Raw genomic sequence first — 18,537 nt, forward strand, 5'->3', positions numbered from 1 at the left:
CTCGACGAAGCTCTGAGCCTTGGCTGCGTCGGCAGTAGCACAGGTGTTGATGCGGGGGCGACCCTTTGTCTTGGCGTGGTGTATCTTACAAGGCTTCAGCCTTATCTTGCTGCCAACAAGGGAGTGATCTGTGTCACAGTCTGCGCTGTGGTAGCTTCGCGTGTGGAGGACGCTGCTGAGGTCAGCTCTCCTGGTAATGACAAGGTCAAGCTGGTGCCAGTGGCGTGACCGGGGGTGTCTCCAAGAAACTTTGTGCAGCTCCTTGCACTTGAAGTAGGTGTTGGTGATGCAGAGGCCACGATTGCAGCAGAGTTCCAACAGTCTCTGCCCATTCTCATTTAACTTGCCAACACCGAAATGGCCGAGACAGGTGGGCCATGCTTGCCAGTCGGAACCAGTGCGTGCGTTGAAGTCACCTAGCAGGTATACGCTTTCGGAGCGGGGTATTTGGGACACTGTTTCCTCCAGGTCTTCGTAAAACTGATCTTTGGCTTCTGTGCTGGATGTGAGAGTCGGGGCGTAAACAGACATGAAGTTGACAAACCCTGTAGGTGTCTTCATGCGGAGGACTAGGATTCTTTCGCTGCCTCCAATCGGCGTTTCTGTGGTGGCGAGCAGCGAGTTCCTCACAGCAAAACCTACTCCATGCAGCCTCGGCTTGTCCTGGGACAAGCCTTGCCAAAAGAAGGTGTAGTCAGATTCCCTAAGAGAGCCGCTGTCGGCCAGCCGAGTCTCCTGGAGACAGGCAACGTCGATGTTAAGCCGTGTCAGTTCCTTGTTGATGATGGCGGTCTTGCGGGAGTCGTCTATCTGTTTAAGATCAGCAGAGAGACCAGGGCACATAGTACGAACGTTCCAGCTTGCGATGCGAAGAGCTGGAGTCTTCGTTAATGTTTTCTTTTTGCCTGGTGCAAAGTTGTGACTCGCTTGTCGGGGAAGGTCCCCTAAGCCCTACGCACCCAGTAGAGCAGGCGAGCCATGGCGGGGCAGCACCTTACTGGCTGGGGGCTGCCCAGCTTGAGGCGGGCGGTAGCTGCCCAGTGAAGCTACGAGGGCTTCTCCCACCGTCGGATGATACCCCTGGCGCTCCAACCTACGCCAATCGGTCAGGAGCTTAGAACCGGTGAACTGCCTCATCCCGTGTTGTGCCGGAATCTTGCAAAGAACCGCTGGAGTGACCTCTCCAGTTTGCGCTGAAAGCCTGGGCGGAAGGTGAAGGCTTTCTCGACAAGGATGTTGATGGTTTCCTGAACTGGGACATTTGTGAACAATGACGTTACGTCGTATGAAACCAGTATATCACCTTCAAGGACAGGATGTTCGCGAATTTCTTTAGAGAAAACAAGAGCGTCGTCAATGGTGTATTCATTCATCGAGAGAGGCTTGAGTTTTTCCTCCAACCATTTAGCTAACTTATAGTTGTATGTCCCTGAGGCTGACAGAATCGGACGCATACTCAGGGTAGGCTTGTGAGTTTTTGGTAATCCATACAAGTGCGCTAGTCGGGAACCCTTGGGAGACAACGATTCAGCCAGTTTTTCGGGAAGAACTTGATGTAAAACTGCTTTCAACTCTTTTTCTTTCTGCAGAAGAGGGTGAAAATGCTTAGGTGGACGGCCTCGAGTTTTCGGACGGTTTGGATCAATCGATGTAAATTTTGATGTATCAGCTATAGATGCTTGACGTAAAAGGCGCAGATATTCCTCTTTATCCATTACTACGGTACCAGAACCCTTGTCAGGCCTTGTGATAACAATGTCATCTCGTTCTTTTAGAAGATTGAGCGCCTTAACAAGAGCTTTAGGTGGATTGGGGCTCTTTCTTTGGATGTAATTCAAAGCAATGGATCGTAGTGTGGACGCAGCTAGTTCTTTAAGATTAGGATGCGGCACGAAATGGGATTGTCTTGTTTATGAAATGTTGTACATAAGAACAATAAGGCCCAATTTAAACACCCAGAGCGATTCCATTAGGGCTAAACTCTTTGTTTAACTTTTAACGTTTTGTAATTTATTCACCGCTTCATTATATATATGCTCGATTTTATTATTTTAGTTTACTTGATAATGACGTTCTGGAAACGTCGAAACGTCGTGTCATGCTTTATAATATTTTATCGCAGTTTTTCATTGTCAAATGTAATTCCCCATACACGAGTTATTTACACTAAAACAGAGAAGCCGCTGAATATAAATTTCCGAAAAAAGTGGGAACGCAGGAGGGATTTTTTGCTAAAATAATTATATTCATATGTGCCATGTCTGATATACCGCCAGTTAAATCATTTGAAACTTGGAAAATCAACGTTGTGGACATCTCACTGCAATATGGAAGAGACAGAGAAGCAAGAAAAATAGCCTTGACAATTGCCTTGGCCTATAGCACCATTAACGAATGGTATTGTCTTGTCAGAGGCGAAGAAAAGGCTCAAGAGGTTGATCACAGTGAAGGTCAGATATTTTCTTTTGGTATTCCAACTTACCCGAGAAGGTATTTTTATTCACTTTATTTTCAACAGCAGTGCTCACATCAATTAAATCCTTGATAGCCCTTACTTACTCTTTTATTCGCTCTAACCGCCATTTTGGTTTATTTTTCTTTTTGCGCCCGCGTTGACTGCCGCTTGCCGTCCACATTTTCTGGCTATGCGTTAATACATAAGCTTGTCTAACAACTTGTTAAAAACAGAGAGTAGAGAAATGGGTGTATAATTATTTAAGCTTGTCTGAGAACCTTTCTTAAAATTTGGGATTACTCTAGCCATCTTAAATTTCTCAGGGACAATTCCAATAAGAAAAGATGTGTTAAATATGGTCTGTAAAGGACCTGATAATTCACACTTAAGAATCTTAAGAATAACAATGGAGATACTGCAAGGACCCACAGTTTTACTGGCATGAAAGGGATACTCTCCACCAAATTTTAACATTTAATTAAAATGTAGATCTTTTGCCAAAACAACTGCTGGAAGAAGAAAAAGTTCTCTAAAACCTTTCTTTCGATTAAACTCCTTGGTGTAAAAGCGCGAAATTCACTCATTATTTAAAGACTGGAAGTTGAAATGGCTCCTATTTAAACACGTGATCAATGACGAAGAAAGGAGGACTGAAAAACATACGAGCGATCGTAATGGAGTCCGACTCCAGTGATTCGAGTAGTTCCTTTTTGGATTCAACGTCGGTGATCGAGAGTGCAGACGCTCAAGGAAATCAACCATATGTGTTTCAGCCTTACGACAGTGAGGCTAGTTCTGACTCCTCGAATGAATTAGATGAGGCTGATCCATTCAAGCGATTACCAAACAGACAGGTAAGCGATTTCTCTGTGTTACAATTTTCGCCTTTTGGCGAAATCTCTTCGTTTGTCACTTCGCAAAGTGAAGTGATCGTTAGATTTGACAAATGCAGCAGTTTTTGACCTTAAAAATGTAGGACCTTAACTTGATTACGACCGGCATTTGTTTTTAACACGATAAAGCTGTTATTCTTTCGCATTCGCTGCACGTGTTATGTAAATTTTAAGCTTGCGTAATTCCTCATTCTTTTACTTCTTCTTCACCTTCTTCCTCTTGATCCGAATTTTCCTCGTCACTCTGAGTTATTTATGGTGGTAGTTCGTCTACGTTTAGGGTTGACACTGACAGACTCAGCCCTTCGATTTGGAGTAAGCGAATCTACGAACAGTAGAATTTTTACAACATGGATCAACTTACTATACTTTCATCTGAAAGATCTTTGCCAAATGCCTGAGTATTGCGAAGAGCTAGGAAAGCCAGATCAGTTTGAAGTACTGTTATGGAGAGCGCCCATATTTTTCTAGAGTGCGTTGCGTTACGTAATTATTAAAAATAGAACGAAGAAGTTTCTAGAACATTTAGTCATGATGACTAAGCGAGAACTTTAAGGAGAACCTTCTAGAACCGTGACTCAGCATATTTTTGTTATGATGTAATCATAGTGTAATGTTTCTAAAAATAGCAATATTACAGATCTCTAGAACATTCTAGAACTTTTCTGAAAGATATATAAGGAGTCACGCTAGCTTAAAGAGGGAGGCCTTTTAGTGAGCTATAACTGCTGTTGCGAAGAGCCCAGAGGAGCGAGAGCCGGACAGAGTTGTTTACTGGAATTGAAAGCCGTGTGGAAGGCTACGTGAGAGAAAGAATTACGGACGTCGACATTTTGTTAAAGATTTTCAAGAGAACTGTGAGTTGTGCGGTAGTACACTGAGATTTAAGTGATATTATTTGTAAAGGGCTCTAAGTTATAAGGATACTGATTGTATTAGTATTTATATCGCTCCGTAGCTAAGTGAAAAAGATAGTTATTGTACTGGTTGTCGATATCGCTTCGTAGTTATTACGTCAGTCAATAAAGTAGTTGAGTTGTACGAGTTATATCTTTCTGGCGGTTTGGAAAATACCGTAACAGTACGCTTGTCCATGGTTCACCTCGCAGAGCAAATCTTTACTGTTTGTGGGTATTTAGTAAATTTTCAGTCACCCATAATCAAATAAATAAGTTTAATAATACTTATCAGAGTTGTTGTTGCAAAACATGTAAGATACATAGTAGCCATCAAGACATAATGAACAAGAAACATAAAGGTCTAGCTTTTTATCAAAAATAAGCAATTTTGATTGTGTTGTCTTGCAAAAACCCTGTTAAAAATATTTATTTTGATCCTAAAATGGTGATATTTTCTGTAATGAAAAATTTATTCACTGCCACAATGTATTAAGTATAAATGAGTCATGACTTTTAATGCAAAAAAGTTCTACAATATATTAATATGTTACCTTTATGTATTGATGAAATGTGAAGCAATGAAGGCTTAAGACTTATGAACATGTGTGCTATTATGTTGGCAATAAATACCTAGAATGATAATCTCTTGACTGTGAAAAGAAAATTACCAAGTAGTAAACCAAAGAGCTTGATAACTACTAGCAGCTGTTAGCCTAACAATTCTTTCAGAATCAAATAAAAATCACTCTATTTATTGGTGACAATGCAGTTACTGTCTCATCAGTTATTCCTTAAGTTACATAGCATTGAATAACTAAAACCTAGTTTACCTATCCTGTCTATCCCATCTTTTACTCTAGGGTATGCTAGATCTAGTAAAAGTACGTTATAATAAAAATTCTTCTGCTTGGGCAAAATAGCATCCATAAATTCCTTATTAAATAGAACTGTTTTGATGATAATGTTTTTACCATCAGAAGCTACAAAATGTGTCCAGGTCCTCCCTGTACAAAACATCTGCAGCTGTACTTGATGGTAATATTGATGATTAGGATTGAGTTGTAGTGATCCATCTATTTCCTTGATAATATGCTGCCGGAGGAGAGCTTGTTCCAAGTTTTCAGCTTCATAAGGGTGCACTCTTTTTACTTCAATGACCCCCTTCTTGCCCAGGAGTCCATCGGGAGAGGCTCCAAGGAATGGATGTGTCTTAGAAACAAAGAGACCACGTTTTTCTACTTTGTATCCAGTCATACTAGAATAATGCCTGAGAGTTTCTGATTCAGAATCAATACCATCCCTCATGTACTTAGATTCATAACGTTCGTTATAGCCAAGAATGTCTCTTATAGCTTTTGTAGGACTTGTGGTTTCTCTAATTAGAGCACGCTTGCATTGAGATGCTGTAATGCGGGGAATGCGCTCATTGAGCCACATACTGCTTTTTGACTGATCTCGTGTCAACTGCTCTATTTGATCTATCTTGGTATCATCTACAGTGATATGCTCCAGTATTGATTGTGTTTTGTTGTATATATCTTGCAAAGATGCAGGATGAACATGAAGAGGGCTCAGGAAATCATCTGAGCTGTCAGTTTCAGTAGATTCTGTTTCAATTTCTACTTCAGAACAGTATATTAGGCGAACATCATGTCCCTGTAGTATGTCTGGCAGATTTGTAGGGATTGGAGTACTGATACTTTCCTCCCTCTTTGATCCAAGGATATGGAAAATAGGCGGTAGTGCTTTTCCTTCATTTGCAAGGAAAATGTTTTGCTTTAATTCCAATTTTCTCTCATCAATCAATTTCCTTTGACTTTCATCTACACCATAGTAAACTTCTGTTACAGAAGGGGAGGGTTTAAGCTTTTTCAGTGGTGGCTCTTTGCCAAAATTAGCCTTGTAAAAATTGATATCCTCTATGAGGATTTGCTCAGCCTTGGCTCCTAAAAGAGATAAAAAACATACATGTAAGGTATCGACTGCTGTAATACTTTACCATCATATAATAAATATGTTTACCTTTAGGGTTAGACCAAGAGCAAGGTAAATCAGTGCATGTAGGATCAGGAGGAAGCTGTTGCTGTCCCTCTGCCACAACATCACACAACATGAACATGAGAGCTCCAATATGACTACAGTCTCCTCTTAATCTAAGAATAAAAAATACAAAATTCGTGAGCTATGTATTGAATTCAGAGGATAGTAATACAAAATCGTTAACTTACCCAACTGTACAAGTACAGTGCGAGAAAACTGGCTTGCTAGTTGACCGTTCTAGGACCAAGTACATCAACTTGCTCTCTTCACTGTCTGTCGAAAACGACGGGTTACAACTCGCCCTAAGGGCCCAATATTTCTGATATTCTGGCAATAAATGGACTCTGAAATAATACGAAAGCGAGAATATAAATTTAACGAAATGAAACATTAAAATTAAGAAGGATTGACTTACTTTACAGAGTGAATTCCTTACTTGTGTTCCCACGACCGAAGCGTCTTATATTTCCGAACAGCTTGCTTTTTGTAGCCAGATCCTATCAAGAATTCTTTTACAATCCACTCCTCCATCATCAGAGGGACTCCTTTTAAGCTTTTCTGCCAGTCTTTCAGCTTTTGTAGGCATGCAAGCGATGGAATATCAGTTTTTTTCGTAGTGACTGTGTCATGTTTACTCTTGACAGAGCCAGAAGTCGATATGTTCAAAGCATTGCAAACGACATTTACGAGTGCTTTTTTTCCAATTGACTTCTCAAAATCAATTGTTAAAGCTCTACAGAGCTCTTTTAGTTTTGGTTTTGTTGAACCAGAGACTTCTTTGTATGTTTTTGGATATTTCAGGCAAGGCTTACTTTTCGAAGCACAAGACGCCATTTTTTTCATCCAGGTTACCCCCCAAGGCGCAAGGCATTATGGGTATGCGCAAGAAGAGAATAAGAGGAATATCACGAGTTTTAACACAGCCATTCCTTCAGCCCTCCTTTCGCAATGTCACGAGGACACCTACCGCTTCATATTTTCACTTACCCTTCGGCAGATATAAACACTGATTTTGGAAATAATTCAAAATTTTCAACGTTCATTCTGAAATTGACTTCACAACTCGTGTAATATTCGAGAAAGCTTGACCCGATGCCTCGCTTTCGCGTACACTAGTATAGGAAACCGCTGTCCAACTAAACCACGCATGCAGAATTAGAATAAAAGTTATTGCGCATTTCCGATGTATTAATCATTACGCTAATCAGCCCCATCATTTGTGTATCGTCAAAAAACTTGAATTTCAAGGTAGGTATATAAGAAGACTAACCACTATCTAACTTAAAATAGAGGCAAAGGGTCGCTTTGAAGACCATTTAGTGAGTTACATGACCAAGGAAGGTATATATACTGCGGGGAATTTCAAAAGCCTTCAGCTGCCAATATTCCTGCGTCATCACTTTCGCAAGGCAAACTGCATCTTTCTTGACAGGACAAGAAAGATCGCTACATGTTGTCGCTTTCTGATCGATTTCCTTTGTTAGCCAGAAGGACCTGAAATATCTTATGCGCTTTTTAAAACAGTCACAACACAAAAGAGAAAGCAAAATGCCGCCACGTCGAAACTTCCCATAAAACCTCGCTCTATTGCTAGTCCTATTTCCTCGTGGAAAGAAAATCGAACATTTCACGGTCTGATATGAATTTAAGTCGTACTGTCGTCGACTTGTTCTTCTCGACGGACAAATGGTCTTCAAAAAATCGTCTTTCCAGACTGCCAAATATCAGACGATTTGCTCGTCGAAAAGTTTGTTCTTCCCGTTTTCACATCAGACGATTTGTTCGTCTGAGACGATTTGTCCGTCCAGACGATTTGTCCGTCCTCTAGTGTGAAAACGGCCAATGTCTTGTTTTAACCACGGTGACTGATTAAATTCAAGTACTCTATGAAATTTTTTCAATTTCTTTCCAAGGTTAAGATATAATAGTAGATTTCGGTAATGAAGAACGTATTTCTCTTTATTCGATGATGTTGGGATAAGTTTTGATACAATACCTGTTGATATGTTAAATTTATCAGCTATTTTTCTGCAATATGTTGATAACATGTCTGGTGTGACTTTGACCTTCTCTGGTCCGAGTGGATAGTCGTTGTGCAAATCATGTAATTCTTCTGGGTATTCAAGGTCCACTTCTAATATTAATCCCTTTTTACTTTCTTCAGTATAAACTCCAAGGTTCGTTTTATCGATCTGCTTTTTGTCGACCATCGGAATCCACAAGTTGGAAGGTATTCCGATATAGCCCAACCGTACAGATTATTAGCATCAAGGTACATGACATACTTTGAGGGCGCCTCCTCATCATATGTTTTCATGTATTTGTCATTCGCTTTTCCATACCGATGAGCAATATAAGCAGTACCTCTTCTCAAGCCTTTTTCAATGAATTGGAACATGTCAATATCAGTCATCAATTCAAGTTTGATATCAGTCATTTTCAACATAGCATCCCAAGATAGTCCAGGGCTTGTGAAATAATGGCAAGGGTCGATTTTATAATATTGAAGACAAGTTTTTCTAAAATTCTCAAAGACATCAGCTAACAACAATATGTCAGCCTTGAGGTATTAATCATGTTAATCACCTATTGTTTTTAACTTGAAAGCATTCCATACATTTTGAGCATGTACGTATTCATCATCTAAAATATGTTCATTATACAGTATGCTGTAAAATTCATCTTTGGTTGGCAATTCTGTCTCATTGAATTTAGGGTTCTGTCCTGGTGTACCGGTTCACAAGGGAATTACCATTGTTCTTTCTTTATTTAGGAGTCATTGGTTAGCTGTTGTGTATTGTTCGGTCTTTTGTAACGGCTCTTGTGAACCGGTACACGAGGACAGAACCGAATTTAGGCAAAGCTGTCAATGTAATCGTAAGAATAAACGCCTTTTCGAGTCCTAAGATTGAATTTTTTGTTCTTAAACTGTTGTGATGTCTATTTGAAAACTTCTTTTGGAAGATTATTGACTAGTTTATCAGGACTTGAACTCATGAATAGAAAGCTATCCGAACAAAAGTAAGATGATTCCCAAGTATGAAAGCCATATACTTCTCCATATTATTTGGGATTGCATTGATGTTCATTTGACACTCTTCTCCTTTTTTATTTGTGTATTTGTTATTATGGACAATCTCTCCAATTTCTTGCATAATAAAGTGGGAATCATACCCTCTCAAATTGTGAAAGATTACAGGTATTTTATCACTGATCTGAAAGTTAATATTGCAATCTTGATAAGCCAAACCTCTGTATTTTCTGAATACGTGACAATGATCTCTGATCTGAATATCTTTTTCAGTACGTTCCTGTCCGCAAATATGACATTTATCAGCTTTTTGGAATTGTTCTTCATCTTCTTTTGTCACTTTTAGTGGTTTGTTAAATTTGAATTTAATAACCTTCTTACAGCATTTTACCTCTTCAAGCATCTGTTCCATGAATTTGTAAAAAGCTTTCGGGCCTCTATAGATTTGCATAGCTTTTGTGTACTTGTCATTATAACAACAAACGACCTTCTAGCCATATCTACAGTCAGTATGTCTTTGATAAGCTTCAGTGAAATATTTATCATCGGCTTGTTGGCAGCCTTATACTTTTTCTGTCATTGCTTCAAAATCGGCATAGATTACAAACGGAATAGGCAGTTGCTTGTGATAATTATTGAATTTCGATATGTTGTTGTCTTTAGTCGGCATCTTTATAGCTTGAGCTCCATTTATTATGAGACAATCAGCTTTATGATTAGTTAATACCTTTTCAGAACTGAAACACTGCAAACAATACATGCAAAAGTGCTTTCTCCCTTTTGTTTAGTTTGGTTGTATATTGATCTATCAAAATATTTTATCAGTACATAATGTGAGTTTTTCTCTTCTGTTATTAATAAAAGATTCATCTGATCTTCATTTCTCTCTTTGCTGACATATATTGGATATCTTTGTTTATCTTCATAGCCGAATACATTGATATTAATTTTATTTTGCTTTTCTATCTTATTGATTTGTAGTTACGTACTGGAAATTCAATTCCTGAGGAATCCAATTTTTCAATGAAAGCTTTGTCAACTTTTTTCATCCTCCTGGGATACTTCCCTTGTGGATTCAAATGTCTAATATGACACCAACGAAAGCATTCATTATCCGTATTTTTCATATTTATCAATCCTTTTTTTATTATGCCTCTGTTCTGATGGAAGTTGAATATAGGAAGACCCCCTCGTTGGATTATATAGGACAGTATTCAGGTAGTGATTATCAATAGATTGAATAGCCCCAGATTCCTCTGATATCCATTGTGCAATTTTATTTAATATATGTTGTTTGGTTGATTGTACAGAATCTGCTGTTTCCGTTTCATTTATTATTGTCTGAGGTGAACTGTTAAAATATGCGGTTTCCGTTATAACTTCATCATTACTCGGCTTCTCGAAGGTGATCTTTAATGTCTCTGTGAATTTGAGGCCTTTCATTTCGGTTAACATATTTTTGAATAGCCAATCTTGTACTCTACATCTGAATGAATGGATCTTTATGATTGTTGATGTTTATTTCAGATGTTTCAGTGAATCCTTTCAAAGCCTAGTTTGTCTCATTGATTCTTGTTCTTGGTGGTGGAACAGGCATTTTGATAGGCGTTTTTGTTCTTGGAAGAGGAACAGGCTTATAATCATCTCGAAACTCTGGAGGTGGATTAATAATGTTATCTTCTTAAGCTTGAACCATCTGTTTGATATTCTTGAATGATGGAGCGAATTTAATGTTCTTGTTGAGTGTTTTGGGTTGATATCTTGGAGCAGGTGTTGATAGCTTCATTATCATGTCAATAGGTTGGTCTTTGGTTAAGCGAAATCGCCTTATTTCACACAACTTATTGAACAAAACTGTCTCACGCTGTGGAAAGGACTGGAACACCATCGACTTGGATACCAGAAATGCTGATAACTTCATCGCCTCTAGGAAATCAATTGTTAAGATTTGTTCTCAGCATTATACTTTTCTATTTCGCATATACCTTTGTTATACTTTACAATCTTTTATATATAATATTAGATATCCTTATTATTTAATTATTTATTTATTTGAAACCCCCCCCCCCCCCCCCCACCTCCCCGTTAGCTCAATTGATTAAAGCGCCGGTTTTGTAAACCGAAGTGAAAAAAGAATACACCCAAATAACTGGACATGCACGCATCATGCACAAAACAATTCAAGCTGATACCCCGGGGATTATTTTACTGATTAGTTTTGGCATTCGTCCATTGCGTCCAAGTCTTTTAGGAAGTGTTAGTTTATGTTATATCTACATTGTCAGCGTGGTTTTCGTAAAAGGCAACTTGTTAGAACAAGAAGTATAATTTCCAGTATGACTTGTGAAGGAAGAAAATCCTATTTGTGATATTCAAATGGTGGAAATTTGCCCAAAGGATTTAGTGTCGCGCACGCCTGAACAAGAATAAGTTTGCGTGTGTTAAAAAAAAATAAAATAAGATATAAAATAAATAGACAGTTTAACGTGGAGAAACACTTAGCTAGAAGCTAGTTTACAGGTTTTCCATCAAACAACTGAAACAAATAATTACATTCGGCGATAGTAAAATTACATTCGGCGATAGTAAAAGCAATCCAATACACACGCAAAATTCCTTAAAGTTAATCGAACTTTCCATCTTTTAGACAGCGTTTTCACGGGCTCTTTTATTCCTGTTATTGGCACGATTATGATGCTTCTCACGAGCGCGATGCAAACGATGACAGCTTCGCTGCTGTGTCAAGACATGTTTAAGTAGTTGCAGTTATAAATCCTTGTGTAATTTTTCCTACCATAAACAAGTTTTGTCTTCCTGCAGAGGTGTACTTGCCATAGCCTAGAAGTTTTGTGCATAGCAAAGGTGAGCAGATATTGCCTAAACGGTCTTTAACCTTTGAGGGGCTTTTCCACAGCATTAAGAATCCTTTTAAACTTTCCGGGGAATTGCTTTTGAAGATAAAACCTTAGAAAACCTTTGCTTTTCTGTAAGAGCTAGGGTACCAAACATCAAAAGCCGGGGCAAAAGTTTGAGGGTTAGATTGTGCTAAAGACTGAATTACTACAAATCATGATTATGTGTACTCGTTTCACCCTCGTATATACTTGTTTACCTTTTCCCGAAAATGCTGTTTTTTTTTTCCAGTTCAAACGTCGGGGCAACAGGTATCCGACCCTCTTTGTAGCCGTCGGCCTCGCTGTAAACTTCTTTCCTCTCACAATTTTCAAGATATAGTCATTCAGATAAATTGTGAGGTTCAACGCGTGTACTGATTTATAGATAGAGAACAAATCAGTCGAAAAACCTGGAATACCATTTGATATAATTTCACGTTTTTAACTGACTGAAATAAAGGGCGATTTTGAATTCTCAGCAGTTCAAGATTTAAAGGCCGCGTCACGCGACACGGAAACAGTCTATACGTATCTTATTAGACGTTTTGTTGCGTAGTATCAGTGAGTATTTTTACGAGTTGTGCCGTATTTTGACGAGCCCGTAGAGCCATTCAAAATAAAGGCAACGAGCAAATATACTCAGTGACAGTATAAAACAAAATATTTTGTAACAGATTTATTATCCAACACGCCAATTTGTTATTTTTTCGTGCGGGTGAATTTCGCGGATATTTATTTGGGGGGAGTGCGTGACAGAAGTATGCAAAGGACAGTTCTCATTGTTTTGGTCGTGTTGCTGTTTCTACTTTCTTCCATAAATATTAAATTTCATTGTCGTCTAACTACTTTTCTTCGTTCGATTTATCTAATCGATATTGGCCAGCCATTCCGACTTTTCGTCGTCAGAAAGCAGTTGAAATTGTTCGCCATTTTTCGTAACTTCAATCCAATTCGTCGCTTTCGCGATGCGAAGCAAAGTTGGATAATAAACTTATCTGAACAAGCAGCTTAAAGTGCACCTAAACCCAAAATTTTTTTTTCGCTTAACGAAATAAGCTCATTTTTTGGAGTATTTCTGCGCAAAAAGTTTTTAATTTGCTCAAATCTTTAACTTTCTATGCCCAGTCAAAATACGGAAAATCGGCCGCCATCTTGCCCCACGACCGAGTTTAAAGAGGAATGGCTCTAGCGGGTAATGTGACGTCAAATCGAGAACGCGAAAGTCTGCATCTCACACATTTTCACTTGTTTGGGAAGATTGTCGTCGATATTGTCCGAAATATGCCGACTATATGTGTTGTATGAAGATTGTATGAAGCGCGATACCCTCTTGCAAATTTCGCACGTTGCTACATCCTTCTACAACACACTTAGTCGGCATATTTTCGGACAATTATCGACTACAACCTTCCCAAACAAGTGAAAATGTGTGAAAAGCAGACTTTCGTGTTCTCGATTTGACGTCACATTACCCACTAGAGCCATTTCTCTTTAAACTCGGTCGTGGGGCAAGATGGCGGCCGATTTTCCGTATTTTGACTGGGCATAGAAAATTGAAGATTTGAGCAAATAGAAAAATTTTTGCGCAGAAATACTCAAAAAAATAAGCTTACTTCGTTAAGCGAAAAAAGTTTTTTGGGTGTAGGTGCACTTTAAACTATTCAATAAGTTATAATGTTTTACTCAGAAGTGAGAGGTATCGTATTTTTACGAGGTCAGTTCATAAGAAAAATACGATAATCTTTTTGGTTCCGCTATTTTGTAATTTATGTCTTTGGCGTTGTAATAGAATATGTAACCTTATAAGAAGAGGGTTAAGAGGTAGAAGAATCGTTGTAGAGGAAAATCTCATTAAGCGGTTTCAATAATTCAGTCATTTGCATAAAAGAACAACAGCATCAGCACTTTTAATGACTTTCAAGGGAAACTTCGAATTTCATCCAATAAAAGTGTCTGATATTTGATCTAATTTATAACATATGAACACACCCTGTACCCGAAATACAGTCAAAATACACTGATATATCCTTCTGAATTTTCCACATTCTAGAGATGGCCGACCTGATTAATATCTTTGTGACCTACAAGAAAACGAGGCGAGGCATTTCCAGTCCAAAAGGAGAAGATATTCAAGGATTTTTCCCTCTTTTCCTTAAAGCCTTCTCCGATGTGTTACCGCGCGAAGTGGAGCTAAGTGATTTCAGGTTCCAGAAATACGATGAAAGACTCAAAACCTATGTCGATCTCCAGAGTGATGAAATTCTTAAAAATGGCATGGAACTTCGAGCTAAACTTGTAGGACAGGTACCGCTTAAAAAAGGCAATTCCTATTAAGTAGCGAGCTTAAAGTGGCATATTTTTTACTAGTAAGAAGTCTCTAGAGCGCTTGTCATACGCGTAGTAGCTCGTTTCGAGTAATCAACGACTGAAAAAATTCAAATTTGACAATCTTCGGATTAGGAATGTCAACTGAAAGGAATGTTGCAGTGTAGTAGCGTTGAAGCAGTATGTGTTGAGTATCCGAGGAATCACCGACTTTTATTTCATGTTCTCACAGTACGATCGTATTCCTATCGTTTTGTTCTAGCGAGTTAAACTTGTGCACACACATTTCTTTTTCGTTTCCGATGAGATCACGCACCAGTGAATGTAAGCTATAGTGAGCAGATACCCAGAAATAAACATCGTAAACGCCAAACGCATAAAATGAAATGCCTGATCAGTGTAGCTGACGCTGTTTGCATAAAAATTTAATTTTACTCATCAATTTCTGTGTGGTTTTTGTTTATGCTTTAGTCTCCTACCAAGTTTCATCCAGTCCAGCCAAATACCATTTATCGACTGTGGAGCCCAGTCAGCAAAGTAAATGACGGTCTTGTGGTGAGAAACTCACGCAACGACATTGTGACTTGCAGCGGGAGTTTTTCCTCGGGCCGTGACAGTAAGTACATAATTCTGTCTTATTTAACGCGGGCTCCAATGTCTGCCAGAGGTCCCTGAGACACTCCAATCGCAACATTGTTAGTACATGTCTCTTTAACAACTCTCCCCACATCCCTGTGTGTGATGATGCCACCTTGAACAACTGTTCAAGTCGTTAAGCTACATATTCACGCAGAAACACTGAAGGAGGGAAGAGAGATGTGAATATTAACCGCCTTAATATTAGATGCTGCGTTTCGAATGTCACTTTACTCACTTTAACCTTCAAGAAATGACCGTCGATTTAGTAGCAGGTGGAAACAAAGGATTTTTTCAAAGTAAAGTGGCGAGAATGTTATTTCTCAAACGCTAAAAGTGATCAAAATGAGGAGTGTATTTTCATTTCTTCCTTATATTTGTCAAGGGAGGCTCCCCATCCTAAACCTCTACCAAAATTTTGCGACCTTGGCCATTTCTATTTTGGGGCTAATAGTTTACTATGATTTCTTTGAAAGTTCATAGACATAACTGGTCTCGAGGAGCCCAGAGAACATTGATAAAGATATTGAACTGAAAATTTTGCAGGTTTAGCAACTGGTATGACTTTTCAGCTGGTTGATTGAGGAACTCTTTTTAAATTACCGGTTTCATGGACCCTCAGCGTAGGAACTAAAATGATGATTATCTATTACTACGTCAACTCTCCGTCCTTTGTTGTTTCCTGAAATTCATATAGTTCCTCAAACTTATGTTTCAAATTTAGCTCTTATGGAGACCATCGATGAAACAAGAGTTACGACAACATTCTTTGGCTTGTTATTCAAAGATGACGCAAACAAAACGTTAGCACTGACTGGAAATGGAAAAGGAAACCCCATCACAGCCGTAGTAAGTAATGATAAAATCTATCTGATTCCTCTCTCCTTTGCTTGTCTATTCCCAAACCTTTCTATCTAGTAATCAGTATATATCGAGTCATTCTTATTTATTCCCATTTAAGCAATTTATTCCATTTTTTTTAATCATTCATAAATTTTTTCTAAGGCTTCTCCTCAAAATAACTGGGTACTATACGGAAAGCCTGCCTTTTTACTCTAAGGTAAATAAGAGCACTTTTCGATCGGATGACGTAAAACGAAAATCAATGCTGTTAAGCACAGCGCGGAGTAAAGCAAAACTAAAGTAATCCCGTGTTACTTTCGACACTCAATTAGAAATTGCTAAGTACATGGACGAAACAGTTTCATTAGTATCCAAGGTTATAGCTATGTAAAGCAGCAAGGGAAAAGAGCGTAATTCAACCATAGAGATTAAATCTTTAAATTCACAGCAATTTTCAATTCAGGAAATACCACTGGCGGAGCAGACTCCAGACAACTCCATCTTTGAGCCTGATTACTTCTGGAGCTATACGATGTTCAAACAACGTAACAGCGACTACTATCTGGGATGTGATGCTAGTGGATATCTAACTCTGGTTGAAAATTGGAACCCGGAGTATCCGAATCCTCAAGCTCTTTTCATTCTTAATAAACCAGATAAATCTGTCTGAGACAGCCAAAGATCTGTTGAGCATTTCAACCTACTTGAATACAAAAAAGAAAGAATTACGTGGGAAAATGTTGAATTATCGTAAGTTCTTCTAAAAGTAATCAGAGCATTAACCTCTAATAGTCGGAGGCTTTTCCAGTAATTTTTTGCAGTGTAGAAATAATTTGTTGATGGTTTTTTTTTTTTTTTTTTTTGATGTGGTAGTTCGTCATAATTAAGATCAGAAAATATCGTATCAGTATCCCCTGGTTGCTAAGGCTTCCGTGAAACCTGGCTGGTGTAATGTCTTGCTCTTTAGAAAAACGACTATGTTTTAATCTTCATAGACACAAAAAGAGGAATTGGAAAAATATTTACTATTTGTAAGTTTTTTAAACGGTAATCAGTACCTGTAATCTCCTTTAAACCCCAATAACGCGAGTCTTCAAATTTATTCCTGAGATTAATGGAATTTGTAGTTGATTCTTTGATGTTGTACCCCGTCATCTTGTTGCAGCAAGGAAGACCAGGTGATATTATTATCTATTTGTTTATTATAAAAATGATTTCCCCTGTGAAAGAGGAAAATTTCCCTAGATGACTTTTAACTCTTAGAATTCTTCGAGTCGGTGGCTCACGTCCGAACCGAACAGCTTACAGACTCATATTACTGCATTTGAGCCGATTTTAAAATCTAGACTTGAACTGCAATGACCTTTGTAGTCTACCTATTATAATAAACCTCCAAAAATTTAGACGATTATGTGTGGTCTTTTTCTATTTAATGGGTTAAAATTACTAAGTCAAATACTTTCTCCGTAAAACTAAAATTCCTATCCTATGCAAGGAGTGAAAGGGAAAAGATAATTCGGCTGTTCAAGGTCGAGATAATTTCACTTTTCTTCCTGAATGCAGAGGTTCTAAAATTCAGTGAGGGATCTACACGAACATGAGCGCTTTTGTGTTTCTTACCAATTTCGGGCTGTTGATTGGTCACCCTCCTAACCTTTCAGCAGTACAATAAGCAGATCGCCCAGCGCACGTTGACAGAATTAAGATACAACCTTGAGGCGTGAGTAGTCCAGTGGTCAGTGCGCTGGACCCTGGGTCAGATGGCCCGGGTTCAAGTCCTGGCTGGGGCTTGATGTTGTGTCCTTAAGCAAGACGCTTCACTCACATTGCTTCGTCTTCTCGGATAGGACGTAAAGCCGGAGGTCCCGTCTCCTACACCTATCAATTAGTTAATTTCGGCAGGGTACGTTAAAGAACCCACATCACGAGATTACTGTGATGTGGCCTGGCCTGTTTACTGGGAATGGAGGGAGGGGGCATCTGTAAAATTTCTCCTTTATTAATTGTAAACTGCCTCCGGCAGTCTGGAAAAGTCCCCCGCACAGTGTTGTAAAGCGCATTAGAGCATTTACATGGAAATGCGCTATAGAAATCGATCTATACATTTGATTTAAAATTCTTATCACTCAATTGAATAATGAGTGAGTTGCCAGTAATCAGGTCCTTGCGGTTGATTAGAGATTTTTAGGATCACCATGGGGTAAACATTCTATTTGCTCGAAGGAAATTTATGGCAAAGGGTTGTTGCGACGTCTAAAAGACCATATTGGAGAGACATCAACGCTTTTTCGCCGCTGTTTTATCACAAATGGATTAATGTTATGTTGATACAAGGTAAGTGTTAGTTTTTTTTGGAATAACCACCAAATTTGTTGTAAAATATAGCGATAAACTTATGAAAACATGCAATCGTCATCTCGTAATGGTCTTGACATATCACAAAATTTAGCTTAAATCGCTAGGAAATAACTTCTTTAGTTTCTTCAGACGTATCTAGATATGTAGAGCCTGTTTTCATTCT

At 38.6% G+C, this 18,537-nt stretch overlaps 2 protein-coding genes across 8 annotated transcripts; one reads left to right on the plus strand and one right to left on the minus strand.

The window, feature by feature from the left end:
- Window positions 1-4,978: 4,978 nt before the first annotated feature.
- On the minus strand, window positions 4,979-6,715 carry LOC148716746 (uncharacterized). The gene is made up of 3 exons (XM_088745896.1): window positions 6,476-6,715; window positions 6,270-6,400; window positions 4,979-6,193 (listed from the first exon to the last, which is right to left on the minus strand). Exons 1-3 carry the CDS (start codon window positions 6,676-6,678, stop codon window positions 5,028-5,030), a joined length of 1,500 nt encoding a protein of 499 aa, XP_088602022.1. The 5' UTR covers window positions 6,679-6,715; the 3' UTR covers window positions 4,979-5,027.
- A 732-nt stretch (window positions 6,716-7,447) lies between these two features.
- Window positions 7,448-17,419, plus strand: LOC148716747 (uncharacterized). 7 transcript variants are annotated; one of them, XM_088745287.1, is made up of 6 exons: window positions 7,465-7,535; window positions 12,139-12,180; window positions 14,263-14,516; window positions 15,009-15,153; window positions 15,898-16,022; window positions 16,465-17,419. In XM_088745287.1, the coding sequence occupies exons 3-6, from the start codon at window positions 14,265-14,267 to the stop codon at window positions 16,684-16,686; spliced, it is 744 nt and encodes a 247-aa protein (XP_088601413.1). In that variant the 5' UTR covers window positions 7,465-7,535; window positions 12,139-12,180; window positions 14,263-14,264; the 3' UTR covers window positions 16,687-17,419. The 7 variants fall into 7 exon arrangements, with proteins under 7 accessions (XP_088601416.1, XP_088601413.1, XP_088601417.1 ...); XM_088745289.1 differs by lacking the exon at window positions 7,465-7,535 and adding an exon at window positions 8,537-8,559; XM_088745288.1 differs by lacking the exon at window positions 7,465-7,535 and adding an exon at window positions 11,142-11,258.
- The last annotated feature ends 1,118 nt before the right edge of the window (window positions 17,420-18,537 follow it).

Source organism: Stylophora pistillata, chromosome 14 (assembly GCF_964205215.1).
Source record: "Stylophora pistillata chromosome 14, jaStyPist1.2, whole genome shotgun sequence".
Taxonomy (NCBI): domain Eukaryota; kingdom Metazoa; phylum Cnidaria; class Anthozoa; order Scleractinia; family Pocilloporidae; genus Stylophora; species Stylophora pistillata.

Excerpts from the sequence above, each read along its gene's own strand:
- LOC148716747 (XM_088745290.1), top strand. The coding sequence starts at position 14,265 with ATGGCCGACCTGATTAATATCTTTGTGACCTACAAGAAAACGAGGCGA. Across the intron at positions 15,154-15,897 it reads TTTTTCCTCGGGCCGTGACA|CTCTTATGGAGACCATCGAT; the intron begins GTAAGTACATAA and ends TTTCAAATTTAG. Across the intron at positions 16,023-16,464 it reads GAAACCCCATCACAGCCGTA|CAATTTTCAATTCAGGAAAT; the intron begins GTAAGTAATGAT and ends TTAAATTCACAG.
- LOC148716746 (XM_088745896.1), bottom strand. The coding sequence starts at position 6,678 with ATGTTTCATTTCGTTAAATTTATATTCTCGCTTTCGTATTATTTCAGA. Across the intron at positions 6,401-6,475 it reads CACTGTACTTGTACAGTTGG|ATTAAGAGGAGACTGTAGTC; the intron begins GTAAGTTAACGA and ends TTTTATTCTTAG. Across the intron at positions 6,194-6,269 it reads CTCTTGGTCTAACCCTAAAG|GAGCCAAGGCTGAGCAAATC; the intron begins GTAAACATATTT and ends TATCTCTTTTAG.